This window comes from Papio anubis, chromosome 18 (genome assembly GCF_008728515.1).
Source record: "Papio anubis isolate 15944 chromosome 18, Panubis1.0, whole genome shotgun sequence".
Taxonomy (NCBI): domain Eukaryota; kingdom Metazoa; phylum Chordata; class Mammalia; order Primates; family Cercopithecidae; genus Papio; species Papio anubis.
Window position 1 is genome coordinate 21,620,323 of NC_044993.1, and position 25,136 is coordinate 21,645,458.

At 42.2% G+C, this 25,136-nt stretch overlaps 1 protein-coding gene across 7 annotated transcripts in view; it reads right to left on the reverse strand.

The window, feature by feature from the left end:
• The window catches only part of NFATC3 (nuclear factor of activated T cells 3), a 156,007-nt gene that overhangs the window by 52,993 nt on the left and 77,878 nt on the right, over window positions 1-25,136 (reverse strand). For all 7 annotated transcript variants that reach the window (XR_001898413.3, XR_001898411.3, XM_017953705.2 and 4 more), the window contains exons 4-6: window positions 17,094-17,293; window positions 10,267-10,439; window positions 2,109-2,249 (exon numbers count right to left, since the gene is read on the reverse strand). Coding sequence is in view for 5 of the 7 variants with exons in the window: in XM_017953705.2 (XP_017809194.2) it covers window positions 2,109-2,249; window positions 10,267-10,439; window positions 17,094-17,293 (514 nt within the window). In the remaining 2 variants the exon portion in view is untranslated. The remainder of the gene's footprint in view (window positions 1-2,108; window positions 2,250-10,266; window positions 10,440-17,093; window positions 17,294-25,136) is intronic.

Here is a 25,136-nt window from a genome sequence, read left to right on the forward strand (position 1 = left end):
GTAAGAGAAACGATAATAAACTGTGGTACATTCATACAATGAAAAACTTTATAGTAGTGAAAGGTCTTCAGTTACATGGATCAGTCTTAAAACATTAAGACCTCTGAAAATACAATTTTTCAAGAATACAGGCAATATTGTACAAAGCCCAAAAACAGGGGAAAAAAAAAAAGATGTGAGCATTTACGTTGTTTCCACTTTTTGGGCACCTGTAATCCCAGCTACTCGGGAGGCTGAGGCAGGAGAATCGCTTGAACGTGGGAGATGGAGGCTGCAGTGAGCTGAGAAAGTCCCACTGCACTCCAGCCTGGGTGACAGAGTGAGGCTCCATTTCAAAAAAAAGAAAAGCAAGGGTCGATTCGGGTGGCGGTTCCATTTGAGAAGGGGGACCCAGAGGCCTTCAAAGGTAAATGTATTTCTTAAACTTGGCAGTAGGTTTAAGTATTTGTTATATATTACTCTTATAAAAATAGTGTTTCATGACTGGCACGTAGATCTTAGCACTTTGGGAGGGTGTGGGCAGATCACTCGAGGTCAAGAGTTCAAGAACCAGGCTGGTCAACATGGCAAAACCCCATGTCTACCAAAAATACAAAAATTAGCCAGGTGTGGTGGCACATGCCTGTAATCCCAGCTACTCGGGAGGCTGAGGCAGGAGAATCGCTTTAACCTAGGAGGCGGAGGTTGCAGTCAGCCAAGATTGTGCCATTGCATTCCAGCCTAGGTGACAGAACAAGTCACTGTCTCAAAAAAAAAAGTCTTTCATAAGCTCTAAATGTTTTAAAACTGAGAGGAAATAACTGACGTAAAAGTGTTTTAAATATGCACAAGAAAGAATAAAATCAAGGCCGGGCACGGTGGCTCACGCCTGTAATCCCAGCACTTTGGGAGGCCAAGATGGGCGGATCACGAGGTCAGGACATTGAGACCAGCCTGGCTAACACGGTGAAACCCCGTCTCTACTAAAAATACAAAAAATTGGCCGGGCGTGGTGGTGGGCACCTGTAGTCCCAGCTACTTGGGAGGCTGAAGCAGGAGAATGGCGTGAACCCAGGAGGCGGAGCTTGCGGTGAGCCGAGATCGTGCCACTGCACTGCAAGCCTGGGAAACAGAGCAAGACTCCCTCTCAAAAAAAAAAAAGAAAAAATCAAACACCCTGATAAATATTGAATTCTTCTACTTTAACAATAATTGAGGTATAATTCAAACACTACAAAATCTATCCTTTTAAAGTATACAACTCAGAGGGTTGGGGGATATTCACAGAGCAGTACAATCATCACCACTAATTCCAGAACATTTCCATCACTCCAAAAGGAAACCCAGTTCCCATCAGCAGTCACTCACCACTAACAACTTCCTCCAACCACTGGTAACCAGTAATCTACTTTTGGTTTCTGGATTGCCTATACTGGACATTTGATATAAATGGGGTCATATACTATGTGTCCTTTTGTGCTAGCTTCCTTCTCTGAGCCTATTTTCAGGGTTTATCCATGCTGTAGCATGTATGAGTACTTCATTAATTTTTATGACTAAATAATATTCCACTGTATGGATATATCACATTTTGTTTACCCATTTATCAGTTGGTGAGCATTTAGGTTGTTTACATTTTTTTTGGCAATTATAAATAAAGTTGCTATAAATACTTGTCTGTAAGTTCATGTATGGACATGTATTTCTAACCCTTTCAAGTATATACCTTGGAGTAGAGTTGCTGGGGGAATTCTACTTTTCAGACATCTTAAATTACTATTATTATATTATTATTTAGAAACAAGGTTTCACTTTGTTGCCCAGGCTGAGGAGTGAAGTGGCACAATCAGAGCTCACTGTAACCTAGAACTTCTGGGCTCAAGTGATCCTCCTGCCTCAGCCTGAGTAGCTGGAACTATAGGCATGTGCCACTATGCCCAGCTCCTTAAAGATAATTTAACATTTATATGAAAATTTAATAAATATTTGGTTTAAAATAGACTCTAGTGCAAAATGACACCCATAGCTTTATGAAAACTACTTTGTAATTTTTGTTACTGAAACATCTAAATAATTTATTTTACCCTTTGCCCCTTAGTTTGAAGTCAATCAACTCATATATTACTTACCTTGTCCTTTTTCAAGAAAAATGATTTTGGATTCTGGAAGAAAATTAGATCCAGTCACAATCATTTCATGACCTCCATTTACAGAACAACTGTTGATACTGTACTTCTCAATATGAGGAAGTTCTTGAGCAGACCGCTGGGCTGTTTTGAATTTTTTTAAAGAGTTGAGAAAAAACAAAATATTAGTTAAAAATCTTTCATACACAAATGACAAACTCAAGCTACAAAAAGAAAATAAAGAGAAGCAAATTTTGGGATTAATTCATTCAGACTTTTAAAATTCAAGACAATGGTAACACAACACACTAAAAGAACTAAGTTGTTTATAAAACAAAATAGATATATTAATGTGATTTCTAAGCACATTTATTTATTTAAGACAGGGTCTCACTCTGTTGCCCAAACTGGAGCACAGTGACGTGATCATAGCTCCCTGCAGCCTCCAATTCCTGGGCTCCAGTGATGCTCCCATCTCAGCCTCCCAAGTAGCTAGGATTACAGATGCACGCCACTGTGCCCAGCCAATTTTTTTTTTTTTTAAACAGCAACATGGTCTCACTTTGTTGCCCAGCCTGGTCTCAAACTCCTGGTTTCAAATAGTCCTCCTGCCTTGGCCTCCCAAAGTGCTGGCATTATAGGCCTGAGCCACCACACCCAGCCAATTATTTTCTTAGACTACAACTATAAAGAAACTAATAAAACTTCATTAATATCTTCAACTTCATACTGACTCCAACACATTTACCTCATCTGCTTTTCTCTTTTTTGCTTAAATGTTTAATATGTTTCTTCCATGCAACAACTATCCATTAAAATCTATAAATCTAATTATAAAAAGTATGTTAAGTTCAAAGATGTAAAATTATATTGCATTCAATGAAGAGAAGACAAGTTCTAGGGAACTACTAGCGGACAAACACCAAGTAAGCCTTTCTTTTTAAATTCATTTTTTAAATTTTATTTATTTATTTTTTGAGACGGAGTCTCGCTCTCTCGCCCAGGCTGGAGTGCAGTGGCGCAATCTCAGCTCATGGCAACCTCCGCCTCCGGAGTTCAAGCGAATCTCCTGCCTCAGTCTCCTGAGTAGCTGGCATAACAGGCACGTGCCACCATGCCCAGCTAATTTTTGTATTTTTAGTAGAGACGGGGTTTCACCATGTTGGTCAGGCTGGTCTCAAACTCCTGGCCTCAGGTGATCTGCCCACCTCAGCCTCCCAAAGTGCTGGGATTATAGGTGTGAGCCACTGCGCCCAGCCTGTATTTTTATTTTTTTAGAGACAGAGTCTTGCTCTGCTGCCCAGGTTATTTATTGCCCAGTGTAGCATGATCACAGTTTACCGAAGCATCAAACTCCTGGGCTCAAGTAATCCTCTCACCTCAGCCTCCCAAGTAGCCGGGACTACAAGCATGTGCCATCATGCCTAGCCGATTTTTAAATTTTTATTTTTGTAGAGACAGGGTCTCACTTTGTTGTCCAAGCTGTTCTCGAATTCCTGGGCTCAAGTGATCCTCCCATGTTGGCCTCCCAAAGTGCTGGGATTACAGGTGTGAGCCACTGTGTCCAGCTATTTACATTATCAACTTTTATAAACAGCATTTATGGTGCCACCTTTCTCTGATAATGACTGGTTCCAAGTTGCTACATTTTCTGGAGATCCTATTTCTGGCATTTCTTTCTTTCTTTTTTTTTTTTTTTTTGAGACAGTCTCGCTCTGTCGTCCAGGCTGGAGTGCAGTGGCCAGATCGCAGTTCACTGCAAGCTCCGCCTCCCGGGTTTACGCCATTCTCCTGCCTCAGCCTCCCGAGTAGCTGGGACTACAGGCGCCTGCCACCTCGCCCTGCTAGTTTTTTTGTATTTTTTAGTAGAGACGGGGTTTCACCGTGTTAGCCAGGATGGTCTCGATCTCCTGACCTCGTGATCCGCCCGTCTCAGCCTCCCAAAGTGCTGGGATTACAGGCTTGAGCCACCGCGCCCGGCCCATTTCTTTCTTTTAATTGCTTGAGTTTCAAATTGTAGATTATACTTATTTTCATTGTGTAGGTTCTCTAACGGTTGTTTTTGTTTGTTAGATTTCAGAAAGGGTCATCCGCTGTCACCCAGGATGAAGTGCAGTGGCATGATCACAGCTCTGCCACCTCAATCTTTTGTGCTCAAGTGATCCTCAGATTTCACCCTCCCTAGGAGCTGGGACTACAGGAATGCATTACCATACACAACTAAAAAAAATTTTTTTTTGTAGAGACAGGGTCTTATTATGTTACTCAGGCTGGCTAAACTCCTGGGCTCAAGCTGTCCTTCTGGACATAAGCAGTACTCCTGCCTATGCCTCCCAAAGAGTTGGGATTACAGGTGTGAGTTGGCACACCTGGCCTCTAATGGTTTCTCCTTGCCAACTACCTAGATACCTAGGTTTCTCTCTGAATTAAAACAAAATTTAAAAGTGTTGATTATATCTCTTCACATTTGGAAAACAGGTCCACTTTTATTCCTAGTATGTGGGTGGGAAAACTGGTGGGTTTGAAGATCAGCTGTGTTTTGTTTGGCTAGCAGAGTATTTTAAGGACATTTAAAAATCAATGCCGTTAGGAAATCATCCATTCCCAGGTCACAACAGCTCTCAACTACTTAATACCTAGTCACAAAAGTACATAAATTGGGACCCCAGCCCCATTCAAAGAGAGTATTGTAATCAATTATTTCATAGAAGATGCCTATGCAGACCTGGCGTGGTGGCTCACGCCTGTAATCCCAGCACTTTGGGAGGCTGAGGCGGGCAGATCACCAGGTCAGGAGTTCGTGACCAGTCTGACCAACACGGTGAAAACCCGTCTCTACTAAAAATACAAAAATTAGCCGGGCGTGGTGGTGCGTGCCTGTAATCCCAGCTACTCTGGAGGCTGAAGCAGAAGAATCGCTTGAACCCCGGAGGCGGAGGTTGCAGTGAGCCAAGAGATCACGCCACTGCACTCCACCCCTGGGCGAAAGAGTGAGACTCCATCTCAAAAAAAAAAAAAGAAAAGAAAAGAAAAGAAAAAGATGTGTATGCAGCCAGGCGCAGTGGCTCATGCCTGTAATCCCAGCACTTTGGAAGGCAGAGGCAAGTGGATCACCTGAGGTCAGGAGTTTGAGACCAGTCTGGCCAATATGGTGAAACCCCATCTTTACTTAAAAATAAAACAATTAGTCGGGCGCGGTGGTGCATGCCTGTAATCCCAGCTATTTGGGAGGCTGAGGCAGGAGAATCTCTTGAACCTGGAAGGCAGAGATTGTAGCAAGCCAAGATCATGCCATTGCACTCCAGCCTGGGCAACAGAGTGAGACTCTGTCTCTAGAAAAAAAAAAAGAAAAGAAAAAAAAGATAGGTATGGGATTTAGGATTAACTATTACTTGGGATGTACCAAGCACTAACCTAGATCTCAGAAAATACTCATGTTTCGGCCGGGCGCAGTGGCTCAAGCCTGTAATCCCAGCACTTTGGGAGGCCGAGACGGGCGGATCACGAGGTCAGGAGATCGATACCATCCTGGCTAACACAGTGAAACCCCGTCTCTACTAAAAAATACAAAAAACTAGCCGGGCGAGGTGGCGGGCGTCTGTAGTCCCAGCTACTCAGGAGGCTGAGGCAGGAGAATGGCGTAAATCCGGGAGGCGGAGCTTGCAGTGAGCCGAGATCCGGCCACTGCACTCCAGCCTGGGCGACAGAGCAAGACTCTGTCTCAAAAAAAAAAAAAAAAAAAAAGAAAATACTCATGTTTCTACTGTTCTAAATAGGTCATGGAGAAGGGGCCTGAAAACAAACACTGATTACAGGTACATTCTAAGTAACAGCAAAAGTGTGTTCAGGCTGGGTGTGTTGGCTCACACCTGTAATCCCAGCACTTTAGGAGGCCAAGGCCGGCAGATCATCTGAGGTCAGGAGTTCAAGACCAACCTGGCCAACATGGTGAAACCCCATCTCTACTGAAAAATACAAAAATTAGCCAGGCGTAGTGGCAGGCACCTGCAATCACAGCTACTCGGAAGGTTGAGGCAGGGTGAATTGTTTGAACCCACGAGGCGGAGGCTGCAGTGAGCTGAGATTGTGCCACGGTACTCTAGCCTGGGTGACAGAGCAAATCTCCATCTCAAAAGAAAATAAAAATCTGTTCAACAGATGGCATAAACACGCCAAAAAACTACTCGTGTGGTGAAGATATTTTTGAAGGGTATTTATTATTTAATAACATTTAAATAATACTTAATATTTAATAACAGAAGAAAATGTCTATGATAGTATAAGTGAAAACTGCAAAACAAGATATAAAACTGTATCAGATAAGGCCAATTAAAAAACATTGTGTGTGTATGTGTATTTATAAAAAGACATACAAATACAATAAAAGAAAATCCAGGCTGGGCCTAGTGGGATTACGCCTGTAATCCCAACCTTTTGGAAGGCTGAGGTGGGCAGATTACTTGAAGTCAGGAGTTCAAGACCAGCGTGACCAACATGGTAAAACCCCATCTCTACTAAAAATACAAAAATCAGCTGTGTGTGGTGGCCGGTAATCCCAGCTACTTGGGAGGCTGAGGCACAAGAATTACTTAAACCTGGGAGGCAGAGGTTGCAGTCAGCTGAGATTGCGCCACTGCACTCCAACCTGGATCACACAGGGAGACTCCATCTCAAAAAAAAAAAAAAAGAGCCAGAAAAGGTTAATATTGACTATATATAAATAGTAATATTACAAAATTATTTGATATTATACTATTCTTTGTACCATTTTGAGTTTTCTCTTTTTTTTTTTTTTTTGAGACGGAATCTCATTCTGTTGCCAGGGTGGAGTACAATGGCATGATCTCAGCTCATAGCAACCTCTGCCTCCCAGATTCAAGCGATTCCTCTGCCTCAGCCTCCCAAGTAGCTGGGACTACAGGCACATGTCACCACGCCCATTTAATTTTTGCATTTTTAGTAGAGATGGGGTTTCACCGTGTTGGCCAGGATGGTCTTGATCTCTTGACCTCGTGATCTGCCCAACTTGGCCTCCCAAAGTGCTGGGATTACAGGCGTCACACCATGCCCAGCCCCATTTTGCATTTTCTATATTCTCAATAATCACATGCTAATTTTATTTTTATTTTTTATTATTTATTTTTGAGATGGAGTCTCACTCTGTCGCCCAGGCTGGAGTGAGTGGTGCTCCTAGAATTTCTCTACATCCCACTTTTCTCCCCACTCCATCCATTTCCTTTCTTGTTTTTTGAGATGGAGTTTCCCTCTTGTTGCCCAATCTGTAGTGCAATGGCGTGATCTCGGCTCACTGCAACCTCCGCCTCCCGGGTTCAAGTGATTCTCCTCTCTCAGCCTCTGGAGTAGCTGGGATTACAGGCATGTGCCACCACGCCCAGCTAATTTTTGTATTTTTAGTAGAGATGGGGTTTCACCATGTTGGCCAGGCTGGTCTCGAACTCCTGACCTCAGGTGATCCACCCACCTTGGCCTCCCAAAGTACTGGGACTACAGTCATGAGCCACAGCAACTGGCCAATTTTATTTTTAAAAAAAGAAAAAAAAAGAAAAGAATCGTTTTAGCGTAACTTCATCTTAAACACTCAAACTACTCTATGAACTTAATTTATATTACTTTGCCAGCCCGGCATAGTGGCTCATACCTGTAATCCCAGCACTTTGAAAGGCCAAGGTGGGCAGATTACTTAAGTCCAGGAGTTCAAGATCAACCTGGGCAACATGGGGAAAAGTGCAAAACTTAGTCAGTTGTGGTGGCTTGTGCCTGTAGTCCCAGCTACTTGGGAGGCTGAGGTGGGAGGACTGCTTGAGCCTGGGAGGCAAAGGCTGCAGTGAACCGAGATCATGCCATTGCACTCCAGCCTGGGCAAAAGAGTGAGACCCTGTCTCAAATAAATGAATGAATAACTTTGCTTTAAAAATAGAGTGATCTATGCTTACATGGGCATAGAACACTCTGGCAGGATAATTAAGAAGCTGGCAATGGTAGCTGTTTCTAAGAAAGAGAACTGGTTGACTTGGAAATTTATCTTGTACTCTATATTTTTGAATTTTGTAGCATATACCTATATTAGCCATTAAAAAGTTAATATAGGCTGAAAGTGGTAGCTCATGCCTATAATCCCAGAAATTTGGGAGGCTGAGATGGGAGGATGACTTGTGCTCAGGATTTCAAGACCAGTTTGAGAAACGCAGTGAGACCCTATCTATACAAAGAATACTTTTTTTTTAATTTTAAAAATACAAAAATTAGTTCTACAGCTAATTCACCACAGATTTACTCAGTGATTCCCACCGTCAACTGGCAAATGATAAAGTATCACTCCAATTCAGCAAACAGCAAAAGAAGGCATGAAAGATTTTATAGCAGATGTGGCCCCAAATTAAGAATACAGGGCTAGGTCCGGTGGCTCACGCCTGTAATCTCAGCACTTTGGGAGGGCAAGGTGGGCAAATCACGAAGTCAGGAGTTCAAGACCAGCCTGGCCAATATGGTGAAACCCCATCTCTACTAAAAATACAAAAATTAGCTGAGCGTGGTGGCACACGCCTGTAATCTCAACACTCAGGAGACTGAGGCAGGAGAATCGCTTGAACACGGGAGGTAGAAGTTGCAGTGAGCCGAGATTGTGCCATTGCACTCAAGCCTGGTTGAAAGAGTGAGGCTCTGTCTAAAATAATAATAATAATAATAATAATAATAATAATAAAAGAATACAAGCTGGGTGCAGTGGCTCATACCTGTAATCCCAGAACTTTGGGAGGCTGAGGTGGGCAGATTACTTCAGGTCATAAGCTCAAGACCAGCCTGGCCAACATGGTGAAACCCCATCTCTACTAAAAACACAAAAATTTGCCGGGTATGGTGGCATGCCCCTGTAGTCTCAGCTACTCAGGAGGCTGAGGCGGGAGAAACGCTTGAACCCTGGAGGTGGAGGATGCAGTGAGCTGAGATTGCACCACCACATTCCAGGCTAGGCAAGAGAGTGAGACTCCATCTCGAAAAACACCCAACCCCCTCACCCCAAAAAAAGAATACATGTGTTTGGCCAAGCGCGGTGGCTCACGCCTGTAATCCCTGCACATTGGGAGGCCGAGGCAGGTGGATCACCCGAGGTCAGGATTTCCAGACCAGCCTGGCCAACATGACGAAACTCTGTCTCTACTAAAAATACAAAAACTTAGCCAGATGTGGTGGTGGGTGCTTGTAATCCCAGCTACTTGGGAGGCTGAGGCAGGAGAATTGCTTGAACCTAGGAGGTGGAGGTTGCAGTGAGCCAAGATCACACCACTGCACTCCAATCAGGGTGAGAAGAGCAAAACTCCGTCTCAAAAAAAAAAAAAAAAAATACATATGGTTAACAGAAATAAAGCATTATTATATAACCAAAAGAGTATAAGAAAACCTGTTTTCTAGGCAGGACAGCTCTATCACCAAAAAGCAAATAACCTTGAATGGGTACTAGAGATACTTGTGCCTGTTTCCTCCTATGCAAATAAAACATGGAATCAGAATCATCTAAATTATGTCCTAAAGATCTAAGTACTAGTCTCAATATTTCAAGTCATACCAGCTAACCTGCCCAAGGTCCACAGTGCCCCAGGATTGAGTACACGTCAGGTTCCAGGGTCTTTTCTTATATCTGGCTTTTGTATATGTCAGGAAAAAACATTCACTATCTCAATCGGATGTTGTAAATAATTTGAACAAAAGCTCTGTTAAGTCTTATACAGCTAAAGTGTCAGCTTACAGAGGTTAAGCACCTCCTAGCATGAAGGCTGACATTTTAATGAAATGAAGATGATCAAGTGATACTTAAAGCATCTGAATCATAGCTTCATTATTTGGTCCTTAGATGGCATCAAGCCCCCATTCTCATTTACAGATAAGAAAACTGTGGCCAATAGAGTTTGTCTATAGTTTACAGAGCTACATAGTCAAACTATCATGAGAAACCATTTTCTAATTCCAAGATCAGTACTTTTCCACCCAAACATGTTAGCTCATTTCCACATGAGAAAATCAAACCAGCAACCCAGACTGTATGCCTCAGCCTACACTTCAGACACATACATTACATTATAAGTAAAACAGAAAATAAGTTATTATAAATAAGATCTTAAAACATCATCAAAAGCTCACTTACAGCACTCAACGGGTATAGAGGCTATCTGCAGAGAAAGGACTTTTCCATTGGGCTGTGGGATGTGTACACGAAACACAAGTCGTACTCTAGTATTCTTTCTGCCAATATCAGTTTCTCCTTTTCGAAGTTCTATATCTGAATTGCGGAGTTTCAAAATACCTGCACAATCAATACTAAAGAGAAAAATATAAAAATTTAATTTGTTTATTGATAACTGTGGTTATAAACAACTCAACTACACAGAAATTGTTAATTTGTCAGAAAAAAACTACCCAAAATTAGGTCAAAACAGAAAGATATGTATGATTGCTATTCTCTGCTAAACTGAAGTTTAGGCATTAAAAATATTTTTGTATGATAAAAGTGCAAAACTAAGTATAGTAGATTGTCTGCAAAGGTTAGTAATTTCTCTTCATTCCTGTACTTGCATGCCTATCCTCCTGCCATTAAGACGTACAGTATCTATGCCTGCTCTCCTTGAGAATTGGCCTATGACTTGCTTTGACAAATGGAGTGTGGCCAAGTGACAGTATGCAAGTTATGAGCCTAGCACTGAAGAACGCTGGTAACTTCCACTTTTGCTATCTTGGAGTCCTGAGTAAGAAGTCCAACTAGCATGGTGCAGAGAAAGGCCCAGACAATCCCTAACCACTCCAGCCACCCTAGCCATTTTGGATGTTCAACCCCAGCTGAGTTCCCCCTGAATCCAGGTACTTAAGTGACCCCAGCTGACACCATGTGAATGGACCAGCTGAGCTCAGTCAACCCAACGAATCATGCAAAATAACAGAGTGATTACTATAAGCCATTAAATTTTCGGAGTGTTAGAACTAAACAGTTGAAATAAAGTAAAGACTCTTTAATTCTATACATGTAACTAGGTCAGAACAACAAATAATTCATTAACAGCATATTTAGACTTTTATAGTGATGTATTTATTAATAAAAACAATCCATCAGGCTAAAATTCTTGAATTTTTAAGGAATGCACATATAAGATGAAGGTTCTGCATTTAAGGTATAACATTTCATCATCTGCTAACTTTATTATTAAGTATGACTGTTTAACACACTATTGTGGCAGGAAACAACAGAAGCTACAAATACCTTTGTTACTCACATATTGGAAGAATAAAGCAAACGGATAACTAATTATGATCAAATATACTAGTTAACCTTGCTAACAAGGCATTCCTTGTTATCTGTCCTCTTATTGGATCTATCAACAGTTCCAACCCCAATGCACAGAGGTTGCAGAAGTCACTTTGAAGGACAATATATTACAGAACTAGGATACCAAGACAAGAACCGGCCAGGTGCACTGGCTCATACCTGTAATCCCAGAACTTTGGGAGGCTGAGGTGGGCAGATTACTTCAGGTCATAAGTTCAAGACCAGCCTGACCAACATGGTGAAACCCTGTCTCTACTAAAATACAAAAATTAGCCAGGCATGGTGGCGTGTGCCTGTAGTCCCAGCTACTTGGGAGGCTGAGGCAGGAAAATTGCTTGAGCCCAGGAGGCAGAGGTGCAGTGAGCCGAGATCATGCCATTGCTCTCCAGCCTGGGCGACAGAGCAAGACTCCATCTCCACAAAACAAAAAAAAAAAGACAACCAGTAAAGCAGAAGAAGAATCCCAAAAGGAATTAAACCACTCCAAATTTTTCATCTTCAGAAAGACACAGAAGACATTTTTTAAATGCAGCAATTTTGAAAACTAAAAAAGCATTTGCCATTTATAGATAACAAATTATATAACTGATATTGAACAACTGCACTGTAGCTCAAAGCAGTATTGATCAAGTTACATCAAATTAGTGATTATTCATGCTAACATGTCAACATGGGTCTTCAAGGGAAATAGCAGAGATCATCTGTGTTATTAAGTATTGAGCAAAGGCATTCTAGCAGTAAGCTAAGTTTCTAATAGATGTGAAATAACAGTACTAGAAAGTACATCTGAAAACTCTTAAATATAAAAAACAAAAAAGCAAGCAAAACAAAACAAGAAAAAAACTCTTATGTAGCAATGAAAATAAGTATTAAATTATCTTTAAAACTACATTTATTTATTTATTTATTTAAAGTACGTATTTATGTTTTGAGACGGAGTCTTGCTCTGTTGCCAGGCTGGAGTGCAGTGGTGCCATCTCGGCTCACTGCAACCTCCGCCTCCCAGGTTCAAGGGATTCTCCTGCCTCAGCCTCCCAAGTAGCTGGGATTACAGCCACGCACCACCATGCCCAGCTAATTTTTTTGTATTTTCAGTAGAGACGGGTTTCACCATGTTGTCCAGGATGGTCTCGATCTTCTGACCTTGTGATCCGCCCACCTCAGCCTCCCAAAGTGCTGGGATTACAGGCGTGAGCCATCAAGCCATTTTAAATCAAGGTGTAGCACTGCTACATTGATATTAATCCAATGTTAAAAAACAGAGGAGCTGCAAATAGCTAAGGCAATAAATACTGGCATCCTATATTTAAAGCATCTTGTACGGTAGGCTTATGGGTTAGTGTAATGGTCTTAAAAAAGAGATTAGGCTTGAAATAACCAAGCCTGTGGCTTAGTAGGCAAAACCAAGGGAATATCTACCAATTTTTCCACACCTTATTGCCTTAAGAGAACAGTAAAGACACTTAATACATACTTAAGGCTCACTTATGCATACATTATTTTGAACCATGGTCTTATCTGTCACCTGGGAATTTTAAACCCACCATTATCTCAAACTATTATTATATTTAACCACTGTACTGAATAATATAGTTACATTCAACAAGCTACTAGGATACTAGTCTATCCTAACAATTAGCTACTGAGTAAATAGGCTCATTCATCATTAGCTACCCTGTTACCTACAGTACCTAAAAAAGGTTTCTTAGGTTTAGTAACATCCTAGTTGCCCCTTATTTAATCCTCTCTTCAATATACATAATGCTTGGGTCCTACAGAACTCCTGTTCCACAATCTACCAGTACAGAGCAGACAGAATGGTCAAGAAGTTTCAGGTATGTGTGTGGTAGGGTTGCAGGGGGAGGACTAGCTGTATGTTACTAGTCAAGTGGTATTTCTGCAGCCTGGTCCTTTCTGGTCTAATACACACAGACAGTATATGCCAGATCTGGCTGAGGAAGGGACATAAATTATGACTATTACCCTTGTTCCACACGCTAGTAAATGGAAGATGATGGAGGAGACAGGTAAATTTAGATCCTACTACTCCAATTCTTTCACATTATTTGGGATATGAGCCTTTCCCAATTTCTTGATAATTTTTCATAGAAATTAATGTACTCTTTTCTATTTATTGGTTTATATACTATTTTCAGAAAGGATATGAGGCATTTTACAATATAGATACAAATAAAGCCAAGAAAAAATAAATAGAAAAAATTTTAAAACACAATAGGAAGTAAATCCAAGTCTAGAGTTGAAGAAATTACTATAATTACTGTAAATGAGCTTGACTATGAAGTTCCTGGAAGCCAAGGCTAAAAGTAAATGTGATAAAGTTGTTATAGGCCGCTTGTTGTATGGTAAAGCAAAATCTATCACGCCATCAGGAAACACTAACATTTTTTTTTTTTTTTTTTTTTTTTTTTTGAGACGGAGTCTCACTGTGTCTCCCAGGCTGGAGTGCAGTGGCGCGATCTCGGCTCACTGCAAGCTCCGCCCCCCGGGTTCACGCCATTCTCCCGCCTCAGCCTCCCAAGTAGCTGGGACTACAGGCGCCCGCTACCGCGCCCGGCTAGTTTTTTGTATTTTTAGTAGAGACGGGGTTTCACCATGTTAGCCAGGATAGTCTCGATCTCCTGACCTTGTGATCCACCCGCCTCGGCCTCCCAAAGTGCTGGGATTACAGGCTTGAGCCACCGCGCCCGGCCAACATTTTTTCTTTAAGTTGAAAGGACTGTGTGTGTGTGTGTGTGTGCATGCACATATGCATGCAATAGTGACCAACCTAAGAGAAACTGTCTTTAATAGTGGTTTTTCAGATTATGAAGTATGTTTATGGCTATTTCTCATACTGTCCCTCAAGTCAAGAAACAGAATAAACTTGTAATTTTTCTATTTAACTTGATTCAAATATCGTGCTTTGAATATCCAGAGGAATGAATGCAAACATGGCCTGCAAACTATCGTCTAGGGATCAATTTCTTGAGTTTTTGGAAAAAGATAGTTCAAAGGTGATTTTTAAATGTCCCTCTACAACTGACTAATCATATATCACATGCTTCTGATGCTATATAAAAAAGTAAGATGCCAGAACAAAAGGGAAGACGGCTACCTGCATTCTCATTCAGAGGTTGGGCACCTTACCTTATTTGAAAATGTGTCCAATAGGATGCCTGGTGTCAATATTTTTCTCAAGAAAAAGTTTTGCTCGAGTATCTGAATAAATACAGGCTGAGATTCCAAAGTTCTTTCTACATTATAGAACACAAATGTTTAAGGCCGGTGCAGTGGCTCACATCTGCATTCCCAGCACTTTGGGAGGCTAAAGCAGGTGGACTGTTTGAGGCCAGGAGTTCGAGACCAGCCTGGTCAACATGGCAAAACCCTGTCTCTACTAAAAATACAAAAATTAGCCAGGAGTTGTGGCGCACAGTGTGTAATCTCAGCTACTTGGGTGGCTGAAGCACAAGAATCACCTGAGCCTGGGAGGCAGAGGTTGTAGTGAGCCGAGATGGTGCCACTGTACTCCAGCCTGCGCAACAGACTGAGACTGTCTTTAAAAAAAAAAGGCCGGGCCTGGTGGCTCAAGCCTGTAATCCCAGCACTTTGGGAGGCCGAGACGGGTGGATCACGAGGTCAGGAGATCGAGACCATCCTGGCGAACACAGTGAAACCCCGTCTCTACTAAAACTACAAAAAAAAAACTAGCCGGGCGAGGTGGCGGGCGCCTGTAGTCCCAGCTACTCGGGAGGCTGAGGCAGGAGAATGGCGTAAACCCGGGAGGCAGAGCTTGCAGTGAGCTGAGATCTGGCCACTGCACTCCAGCCTGGGCGACAGAGCGAGACTCCGTCTCAAAAAAAAAAAAAAAATTAAGAGTAGAGATTATCAGCTTAGCTGTCTGCCTTTGCCATGAAAAAACTCCGTCACAGCCCCTTTGCAATGATTTGCTGGGTTGGGTTCTTGAGTACCGTTCTTGCAGTAGCCTGGGATGGATGTTATTCCCACCTTAAGAAAGGTCTGTGGGCCAGGTGCGGTGGCTCACGCCTGTAATCTCAGCACTTTGGGAGGCCGAGATGGGCGGATCACGAGGTCAGGAGATCGAGACCATCCTGGCTAACACGGTGAAACCCCATCTCTACTAAAAATACAAAAAAATTAGCCAGGCGTGGTGGTGGGTGCCTGTAGTCTCAGCTGCTCAGGAGGCTGGGGCAGGAGAATGGCATCAACCCAGGAGGCGGAGCTTGCAGTGAGCCAAGATCATGCCACTGCACTCCAGCATGGGCAACAGAGCGAGATTCCGTCTCAAAAAAAAAAAAAAAAAAAGTCTGTAGTGTAGTTTGAAAACAATTCCTGTAATAAAAATCTAAGTTTCCCATGCCTGGTTGTGCCTACTACCCATTGATAGGTGCCTACTCAATATCCTTCCTTTACTTCTTCCTTAGTAACAGGCCCCTACATTGTTTTGTTTGTTTTTTGTTTTTAAAGACAGGATCTCACTCTTGCCTAGGCTGCAGTGTAGTGGCACTATCTCGGCTAATGGCAACCTCTGCCTCCCGGGCAAGCGATTCTCCCACCTCAGACTCCCAAGCAGCTAGGACTACAGACAGGCACCACTGCACCCGGTTAATTTTTGTAATTTTAGTAGAGACAGGGTTTCGCCATGTTGCTCAGGCTAGTCTCAAACTCCTGAGCTCAGGTGATTCGCCTGCCTCGGCCTCCTGAAGTACTGGGATTACAGGCATGAGCCATGGTGCTTGGCCTCCCTAAATTATTTGAGGTGACAATGTGTTCTGGTAAACATAACCATGTGTTCCTTACATATAAGCATGATCAATGAGATGTAGAGTTGTTAAGTAGGTTTTAGGGAAAGGCTCTTAAAAGAGGATTCAACTCCAATGGAAGTTCCCTTTTACCTTTCCTCCACACCTTTCTCTTTATTATCCCTTCTGGTAATAAGGATGTCATGGCTAGAGTTCCAGCAGCCATTTTAGATCGTAAGACAATCTTTAGGATGGAAACCACATGCTAAAGATGTCAGAGAAGAAAAAACTTGCTTGGGGCCCTAATGACTTACGCAGCTACTGTGCTAGCCCTAAAATGTCTACCTGTATATTTCTTTTATGTGATAAAACACTAAACCTCTAACTGTTCAAGCCACTGCATATCAGGTTTCTATTAGAGGCAACTATATATAATCCTAACTGATCCTTCGGTACAAAACTCTATTGCATTCTCTTTCAGAAGTTGGCCACCTTATCTTATTTGGAAACAGGTCAAGTGGGATGCCTGGAGGTAAAGTCAAAAGTTTTCCTTAAAGAAATAAAAAAATCGTAATTGTATCATAATTGTTTATTTATTGTCTACCCTATTAGATAGACTGTGAGCCATTTGATGAAAATCTAGATACAGTATTTATATCTCTCTTACCTAGAATAATGGCTTGCCTGGTAGTATATAGTATAGAAACACTTACTGAATTGAATTTTCCCTCTGGAAATATGCTACCACTCTCAGAAAATGTACTAAATGTACATTATTTACGTAATACCATTAGAACAATATTTTATATTTATATTCAAAAATATATTTACTTTTTTTCTGAAAGTATAGAGAAAAAAAGAACTGCACATTTTAGGTATATTTCAAAATACCTGGCTGACATATTGTTTTCAGGAAGAAGTGGAATTTCCAGAACTTTTGTACTGGCAATTATTATCTCTTGGCTTGCAGTAGCGACTGTCTTCCCAGTGATTCGATGCACCTGGTAAAATGCATGAGGTCGTAAATATCGATCATCTGCTGTCCCAATAAACATTTGTAGATTTATCGGCTTTTCGTTATAGCCCAGGAGCTAATCAGGAAGAAGAAACATAGAAAAGCACAATTCATTATCCATTTGCATTTTACAATAAGCCAACAATAGTAAGTCTATTATATCTCTATCATATACTATTGTATTATTTCAAAAAAATACAACCAAAAGTAACCAGTGAGCAGCCCTCCAAATTTCCAAATTTGTTTAAGAAATAAAACATTGTATATGTTACATAAAGGGATGTGGGTTTTGTTTTTTTTTTTAAGATAAATATCTAGATAGACCAAAATTGTACAAAGCTTTCTGACTCTGCTGTAGAAAACACAAAAGAAATACTGATTCTGCACTCTTGGCAACATTAACCATTCAGACTGGACCTAAAGATTTGGGTATATGGGAAGGTCCTCTAACAGACTGTTAAATCAGAGGCACTTCGTTTTAGTAGAAAGAGTCTGAAAACCCCTATTGTTTATATTATAAACTTACAATTTCAACTGACTTAACAGGTCTGGGCTAACTGACTTTCCTTGGTATCCTTCACTACTGCTAAGGTTAACTATGTTAGACTGACATGGGAGAGCTGCTGGAGGCAAAAACAGTCATCACAAGAAAGCAGGCAATTAAAAGAAATAGAATTTGAAGATGTATACAAATAGCACTTAGGGAGACATGAATGGCTGAGTAGCACCGACTTGACCCATCTTCCTGCAGATAACAACTATAAACTGGAAAAAACATAAAGAATGACCTGATGGAGAGCAACCAAAAACAAGCAGATACTGGAGGCGAGTTGAAATATACACGTTATAACATATGTGTTATTACAAAGGGCATGTTTCCTGTTTTTATGGCTTTTAACCTGAGAAAAAGCCATAGTCCATGCCTTACAGATCGGCTAAAACTCCCATAAAAAACCTATAGCCTGTGGCCGGGCGCGGTGGCTCACACCTGTAATCTCAGCACTTTGGGAGGCCGAGGTGGGTGGATCACGAGGTCAGGAGATCAAGACCATCCTGGCTAACATGGTGAAACCCCGTCTCTACTAAAAATACAAAAAATTAGCCAGGCATGGTGGCATGCACCTGTAGTCCCAGCTACTCGGGAGGCTGAGGCAGGAGAATTGCGAACCCGGAAGGTGGAGGTTGCAGTGAGCCGAGATTGAACCACTGCACTATAGCCTGGGTGACAGAGCAAGACTCCGTCTCAAAAAAAAAAGACACACACACACAAAACAAAACAAAACAAAACAGAAAACACCAAACCTACAGCCCAAAGCCTCTGGAAAGTGATAAGGAAACCCCAGAAAGGAGTCAGAGGCAGGGAGCTCCAAGCTACACATAGAAACTCTGCCCAAACCTTTCTTTGGCTGACTTCTGAAACATGATCAAACAGGACAGACCCCAAGCAGCCTAGCTAAGGCTAAAACTGAAATGAGATTTTGAGCTGCCACCAACCTCAGGGAGACAAGTTTTCCAGGCTGACTCCAACCAAGTTAAATGCCTACTTAAGCAAACAATTTCAACAATCTTCAGGGGAGAGACAGACAGACAGACAGAGAGGGAGAGAAGGAGAGAGACGGGTGGGGGGGGAGAGAGGGGGAGAGAAAAGGGGGAGAGAGAAAGAGAGACAGAGGCAGATAGAGAGAGAGAGAATGTGTCTGTGCCTTTGTTTTCTATGTCTTTTTTTTTCTTTTTTATTGCCTAATTGCTCTGGCTAGGACTTACAGCATAAAGCTGAATCGCAGTAGTGAAAGCAAGCATCCTTGTCTTGTCCCTGACGTTAGAGGGAAACCTTTCAGTCTTTAACCATTAAGTATGATGTTAGCTGTGGGTTTTTCAAGATTCCCCTCTATTCCCAGTTTGCTGTTTTGTTTTTGCTTTTTTTTTTTTTTTTTTTTTTTTGAGACGGAGTCTTGCTGTGTCACCCAGGCTGGAGTACAGTGGTGCGATCTCGGCTCACTGCAACCTCCACCTCCTGGGTTCAAGCAATTTTCCTGCCTCAGCCTCCTGAGTAGCTGGGATTACAGGAGCCTGCCACCATGCCCAGCTAATTTTTGTATTTTTAGTAGAGACGGAGTTTCACCATGTTGGCCAGGCCAATCTTGAACTCCTGACCTCAGGTGATCCGCCCGCCTTGGCCTCCCAAAGTGCTTGGGATTACAGGCACTCATGAGCCACTGCGTCTGGCTGTTTTGCTTTTTTTTAAATCATGAAAGGCTGCTGAATTTTGTCAAAGGTTTTTTTCTCTATCAACTGAGATGACCACATGGTTTTTCCCTTCATTCTACTATGTGGTATATTACATAGATTAATTTTCTTATGTTGAACCACTCTTGCTTTCCTGGGACAGATCCCACTTGATCATGGTGTATAATCTTTTGCAGTGTGCTGCTGGATTTGGTTGCTGAGCCTTTTGTTGAAGACTGTTGCATGTATATTCATGAAGGATATTGGTTTGCAGTTTTCTTCTCTTGTATCTTTGTCCCCATCATTATCCATTTGTTTGTTGTTGTTTTTGAGACGAAGTCTCGCTCTTGTCCCACAGGCTGGAGTGTAGTGACACGATCTTGGCTCACTGCAACCTCCACCTCCCGGGTTCAAGCAATTATCCTGCCTCAGCCTCCCAAGAAGCTGGGATTACAGGTGCCTGCCACCACACCCAGCTAATTCTTATATTTTTAGTAGAGACCCAGTTTCACCATGTTGGCCAGGCTGGTCTCAAACTCCTGACCTCAGACAATCCACCTGCCTCAGCCTCCCCACCACGCCCAGCCAATCCATTTGACTAAAAAAAAGAAAAAACTGTCCCTGCCCTACAGAAATTCTTCCATCTCTTCATGTATACAGAGCCCACCTTTTCCTCAAGGTAATTTAGGAGTTCTATTATAGTAATTCCAAAGTTTCTTTCCAATATCTAATCTAAGCCTTCTCTCAGTCTGCTACCATTGTTTTCTCTCTTTAATGTGGGCCACATTTTCGTGTGTGTGTGTGTGTGTGTGTGTGTGTGTGTGTGTGTGTGTGTGGTTGTTTATTGTTTTAATGGACCTTTAGTATAAAAAAGTCTAGAGACTCAAGCAGAAAATATTTACCTCCAGAAAGGGGCATGCTATTTCTTTTGTAAGGTCACAGTTCTTAAACTGTGTCTGGACTTTAACTGAAGGAATAGTCTGATTCAGTATAGCACTGGCTTCAAAGGTCTGGTGGGTGGAATGTCTCTCTCTTTTGCCTGGCACGGAATCTGAGAGCTGGCAAGATTCCAGAGATCTACCTATGCTTCACAACCAGAGATCTACCTATGCTTCACAACCAAGTCTCCGATCCTTGAAACTGTTGGAAGACCTTCCTCTGATTTACCACCTGGCTGCTGATTTTTTAATCTATGAGGATTTCTCTAGGCTCTTCAGTCTTGCTCTTTGTTTCTGAGCCTCAAGGTATCTCTTCAGCTTTGTTACTAGATCTTGGGTCTTTTGAGATTGGCTTGGAGAGATTTCTTTCAGCTCTCCTGATAATACTCCAGTCTTTGTAAATGAGAGCCTAAGTGCCTAAGGGTTTCTGCCTTCAGCAGGTAAAACTATGAAGAGAGGGGGTCTCAGTTCTCCTGCCATGCCTCCTCCTCCTTGGGATGGTAGCCTTCTTGTATTTGGTAGAGTCTTACAGGTGAGTTTTATTCCCCTCCACTTGCCCAGTCTTGGCTTTACAGTGGAATTTGTAGCCAGGCAACTTCATAATTTATTGGTTATCCTCCCTGTACCCAGAAGAAGACATTAAGACTTTTGCCTATTATTGGGTAATATAATTTTACCCAGGATATTTTTCAGTGCTGTACATTTATAAAGAAGCAATTAAAGCTGGACTATTGCAATAGCCTTATAACTGCTCTGTCTTCCCTCTTGTTGCCCTATAGCCCATTCTCTATCCAAGAGTCAGAATAAACTTGTTAACATGAATTGGATAACTTTGACTCCCCTGCTCAGAACTTTCTAATGGCTTCCCTTCACATTTAGAACTATATTCAAATTCCCTATGATGGTTTACACAGCATAAGGTGATTAGGGCCCTGGCTAAATTGTTGGCCTTACCTTTGCCTACTCCCTCCCTTCCACAGTCTGCTCTAGCCTTACTGGCCTTATTGCATGAACCACTCAAGCTCATTCCTACTGTCAGGGCTTTCACACTAAATATTTTATCCCTCTGAAATATCATTCCCTCTGATCTTCATGCTACTTGACTTGATTCAAATACATAAAGGTCAGTTCCCTCAGAGGAGACTACAATATTTAAAATATCGTATCTGTCTCCTTATCTTGTGCTTGCCTACATCCTATATTAAGAATAAATTCCTGCCCTTTCAGGAGCTTCAGGTAAGCATATGATAAAAATCAATTAAGGCTCTATGAAAGAGAAAGGATGAAATCATGGAAACAAGTTGAGAGAGCTGAAGCACTGAAATCATGTGTGCTGAAAGTTTAAACTAGGGTGGAGGCAGGATCATAAATAGAAAATAGAAATGGAAAGGGATGAATGCAATAAATCTTTCCTAGAAGGCCCTAAAGAGATTTCCGTATCTAACTATACATAGAATAAAAGAGGGATCAAATAAGTCAGAAGTTCTGAGCTTCAGTACCCAGGAGAATGATGGTATCACTAGCCAACAAAGTATAGGCCTGGCCATCATGGCTCACACCAGTAATCTCAACACTTTGGGAGGCTGAGGCAGGAGGAACTGCCTGAGGCCAGGAGTTCAAGACCAGCAACACAATGAGACCCCCATCTACACACACACACACACACACACACACGCACACACACACTAGCTGAGCATGGTGGTGTGCTCCTGTAGTCCTAGCTACTTTGGAAAGCTAAGGTGGGAGGGTTGCCTGATCCCAGGAGTTCAAGGTTACAGTGAGCTATGATTATGCCACTAAACTCCAGGTTGGGTGACAGAGTGTGAGACGTTGTCTCTTAAAAAAATACTAATGTGAAGAAGTCACTGATTTTGGAAAAAAATGATGTCAATGCTGGTCACACTGTAGTCAAGGTAACAGTGAGACATCGAGACATCTATATGGAAATATGAGGTTACATAAGATGTACATGCTTTTAGCCCAGCTATAATGCTATGGCACAATAAATACAATGCTTTGCTATCTAACCTTTTTTTTTGGGGGGGGGAGGGGATGGAGTCTCACTGTCACCCAGCCTGGAGTGCAATGGTGCCACCCAGGCTCACTGCAACCCCTCCTGGGTTCAAGCAATTCTCCTGACTCAGCCTCCCAAGTAGCTGCGAGTACAGGTGTGCGCCACCATGCCCAGCTAAATTTTTGTATTTTTAATAGAGACGGGGTTTCACCATGTTGGTCATGCTGGTCTTGAACTCCTGGCCTCAGGTGATCCACCTGCCTCAGTCTCCCAAAGTGCTGAGATTACAGGCGTGAGCCACTGCACCCAGCCTGCTATCTAATTTGATAACAAGATAACACACAGTCCACTGTGCCTCAAAATAATGACATTCGATATCTGCTTTCTTTTTCTTGACATGATGAGTATGTACTGATTATTATTATTATTATTATTATTATTATTATTATTTGAGACGGAATCTCGCTCAGTCGCCCAGGCTGGAATGCAGTGGCGCGATCTCAGCTCACTGCAAGCTCCACCTCTGGGTTCAGGCCATTCTCCTGCCTCAGCCTCCTGAGTAGCTGGGATTACAGGCGCCCGCCGCCACGCCCGGCTAATTTTTTGCATTTTTAGTAGAGATGGGGTTTCACTGTGTTAGCCAGGATGGTCTTGATCTCCTGACCTCGTGATCCATCCGCCTCGGCCTCCCAAAGTGCTGGGATTACAGGCGTGAGCCACCATGCCCGGCTGATTATTATTTTTTTAAAGTCCCAATGTAGCAATATATGTGGCACTTGAAACACTACTGAGTTTTAACTGCATCACTGTGATTTGTACTGCCCTGAGCAGTAGTGTGAAGTGATGAGAGTGCCACTTATGTTCTCTGCCTTACTCTGTCATTGTAACACAAAAGTAACCAGTCAATACATAAATGAAAAACAATAGTTATGGATGCTTAGTGTGGAATTCCACATAATTTTCAAATAACAAAATAGTATTCTTTTGATTTTTTTTTCTCCAACCATGTAAAAATGTATAAAAACCACTCCTAGATCACAAGCTATACAAAAACAGGTAGAGCCAATGTGAAGGCATGTACCTGTAGTCCCAGCCACCTGAAAGACTGAGGCAGGAGGATCATTCCTGCCTCTGAGGCCAATTCAAGGCTGCAGTGAGCTATGATTGCACCACTACACTCCAGCCTGGGCGAGAGCAAGGTTCTTTCTCTTTAAAAACAAAACACCAGGTGTAGGGCCCATTTTGGCCTATAAAAGCCATATTTTGACAACCCCTGATTTAGAATGGTATTTCTTTTTCTTCCTAGCAAATGCTTTAACATCCAGTAGAATGGTACTTTTTTTTTTTTTTTTTTTTTTTTTTTTTGAGACAGTCTCACTCTGTTGCACAGGCTGGAGTGCGGTGGCATGATCTCGACTCACTGCAATATTCGCTTCCCCGGTTCAAGTGATTCTCCTGCCTCAGCCTTCCTAATAGCTGGGACTGCAGGCACACACCACCATGCCCAGCTAATTTTTTTTTTTTGGGGGTATTTTTAGTAGAGATGGTGTTTCACCATGTTGGCCAGGCTGGTCTTGAACTCCTGACCTCAAGTGATCCGTCCACCTCGGCCTCTCAAAGTGCTGGGATTATAGGCATGAGTCACGGTGCCCTAACTTTTTTTTTTTTTTTTTTTTTTTAAACAGAGCCTCACTCACTTTGTCTGTCAGGCTACAGTGCAGCGGCACAATCTAGGCTCACTGGAACCTCTGCCTCCCAGGTTCAAGTGATTCTCCTGCCTCAGCCTTCCAAGTAGCTGGGATTACAGGTACCTGCCATCACACCCAGCTAATTTTTGTATTTTTAGTAGAGACGGGGTTTCACCATGTTGGCTAGGCTGGTCTCAAACTCCTGGCCTCTGGTGATCCACCCGCCTGGGCCTCCCAAAGTGCTGGGATTATAGGCGTGAGCCACTGTGCCCAGCCTAGAATGGTATTTCTTAACTTGGACAGTATCACCCTCTGCAGGGGAAGGTGGTGGTAGAGCAGAGGCATTTTTTAAATGTTGTGAAGATGTGTTTAGTTGCCAACATAAGTGGGGTGCACTATAGGTACTTAAGGAGAGAGGGCCAGAGATTCAAATTTCTCTCAATACATGGGATAACTACAGTTCTTCAAAGTGAATAGTCTACATCTCACAGAACTTGAGAATATCCCATCAGACATTCATGTATAAGTAAAATGTTTATAAACTTAGAACTCCTTACTATATATTAATACCCCCAAATGACGCAGTTTTAACATACATGAATTTTTCATGAGTACAACTTACCAGGAAAAGAGCTCATCATTTCAGAAAATCATGTCATTTTCAGTAATGCCACTCAGGGAATTTAGAGTGATGATCAAACACCTGCCTTTGTACCTGGCAACATTCACACTGATAGTGCAGGTGTAAGTGTCTAACTACTTCACTGTGTCTTCTAGTCATTATCAAGCAGGTGTAAGTGTCCAACTACTTCACTGTGTCTTCTATAGTCATTATCAAGCCTTTTCACTTTGAAACTTTTTTTTTTTTTTTTAAGATGGGGGCCCACTACTTTGCTCAAGCTGGTCTCGAACTCCTGGACTCAAACGTCCTCCTGCCACAGCCACCCAAGTAGCTGTGATTACAGGTGTGAGCCACAATGCACAGTCATGCTTTTAAACTACTGTATTAGTCCATTCTCATACTGCTATAAGAAACTGCCCAAGACTCGGTAA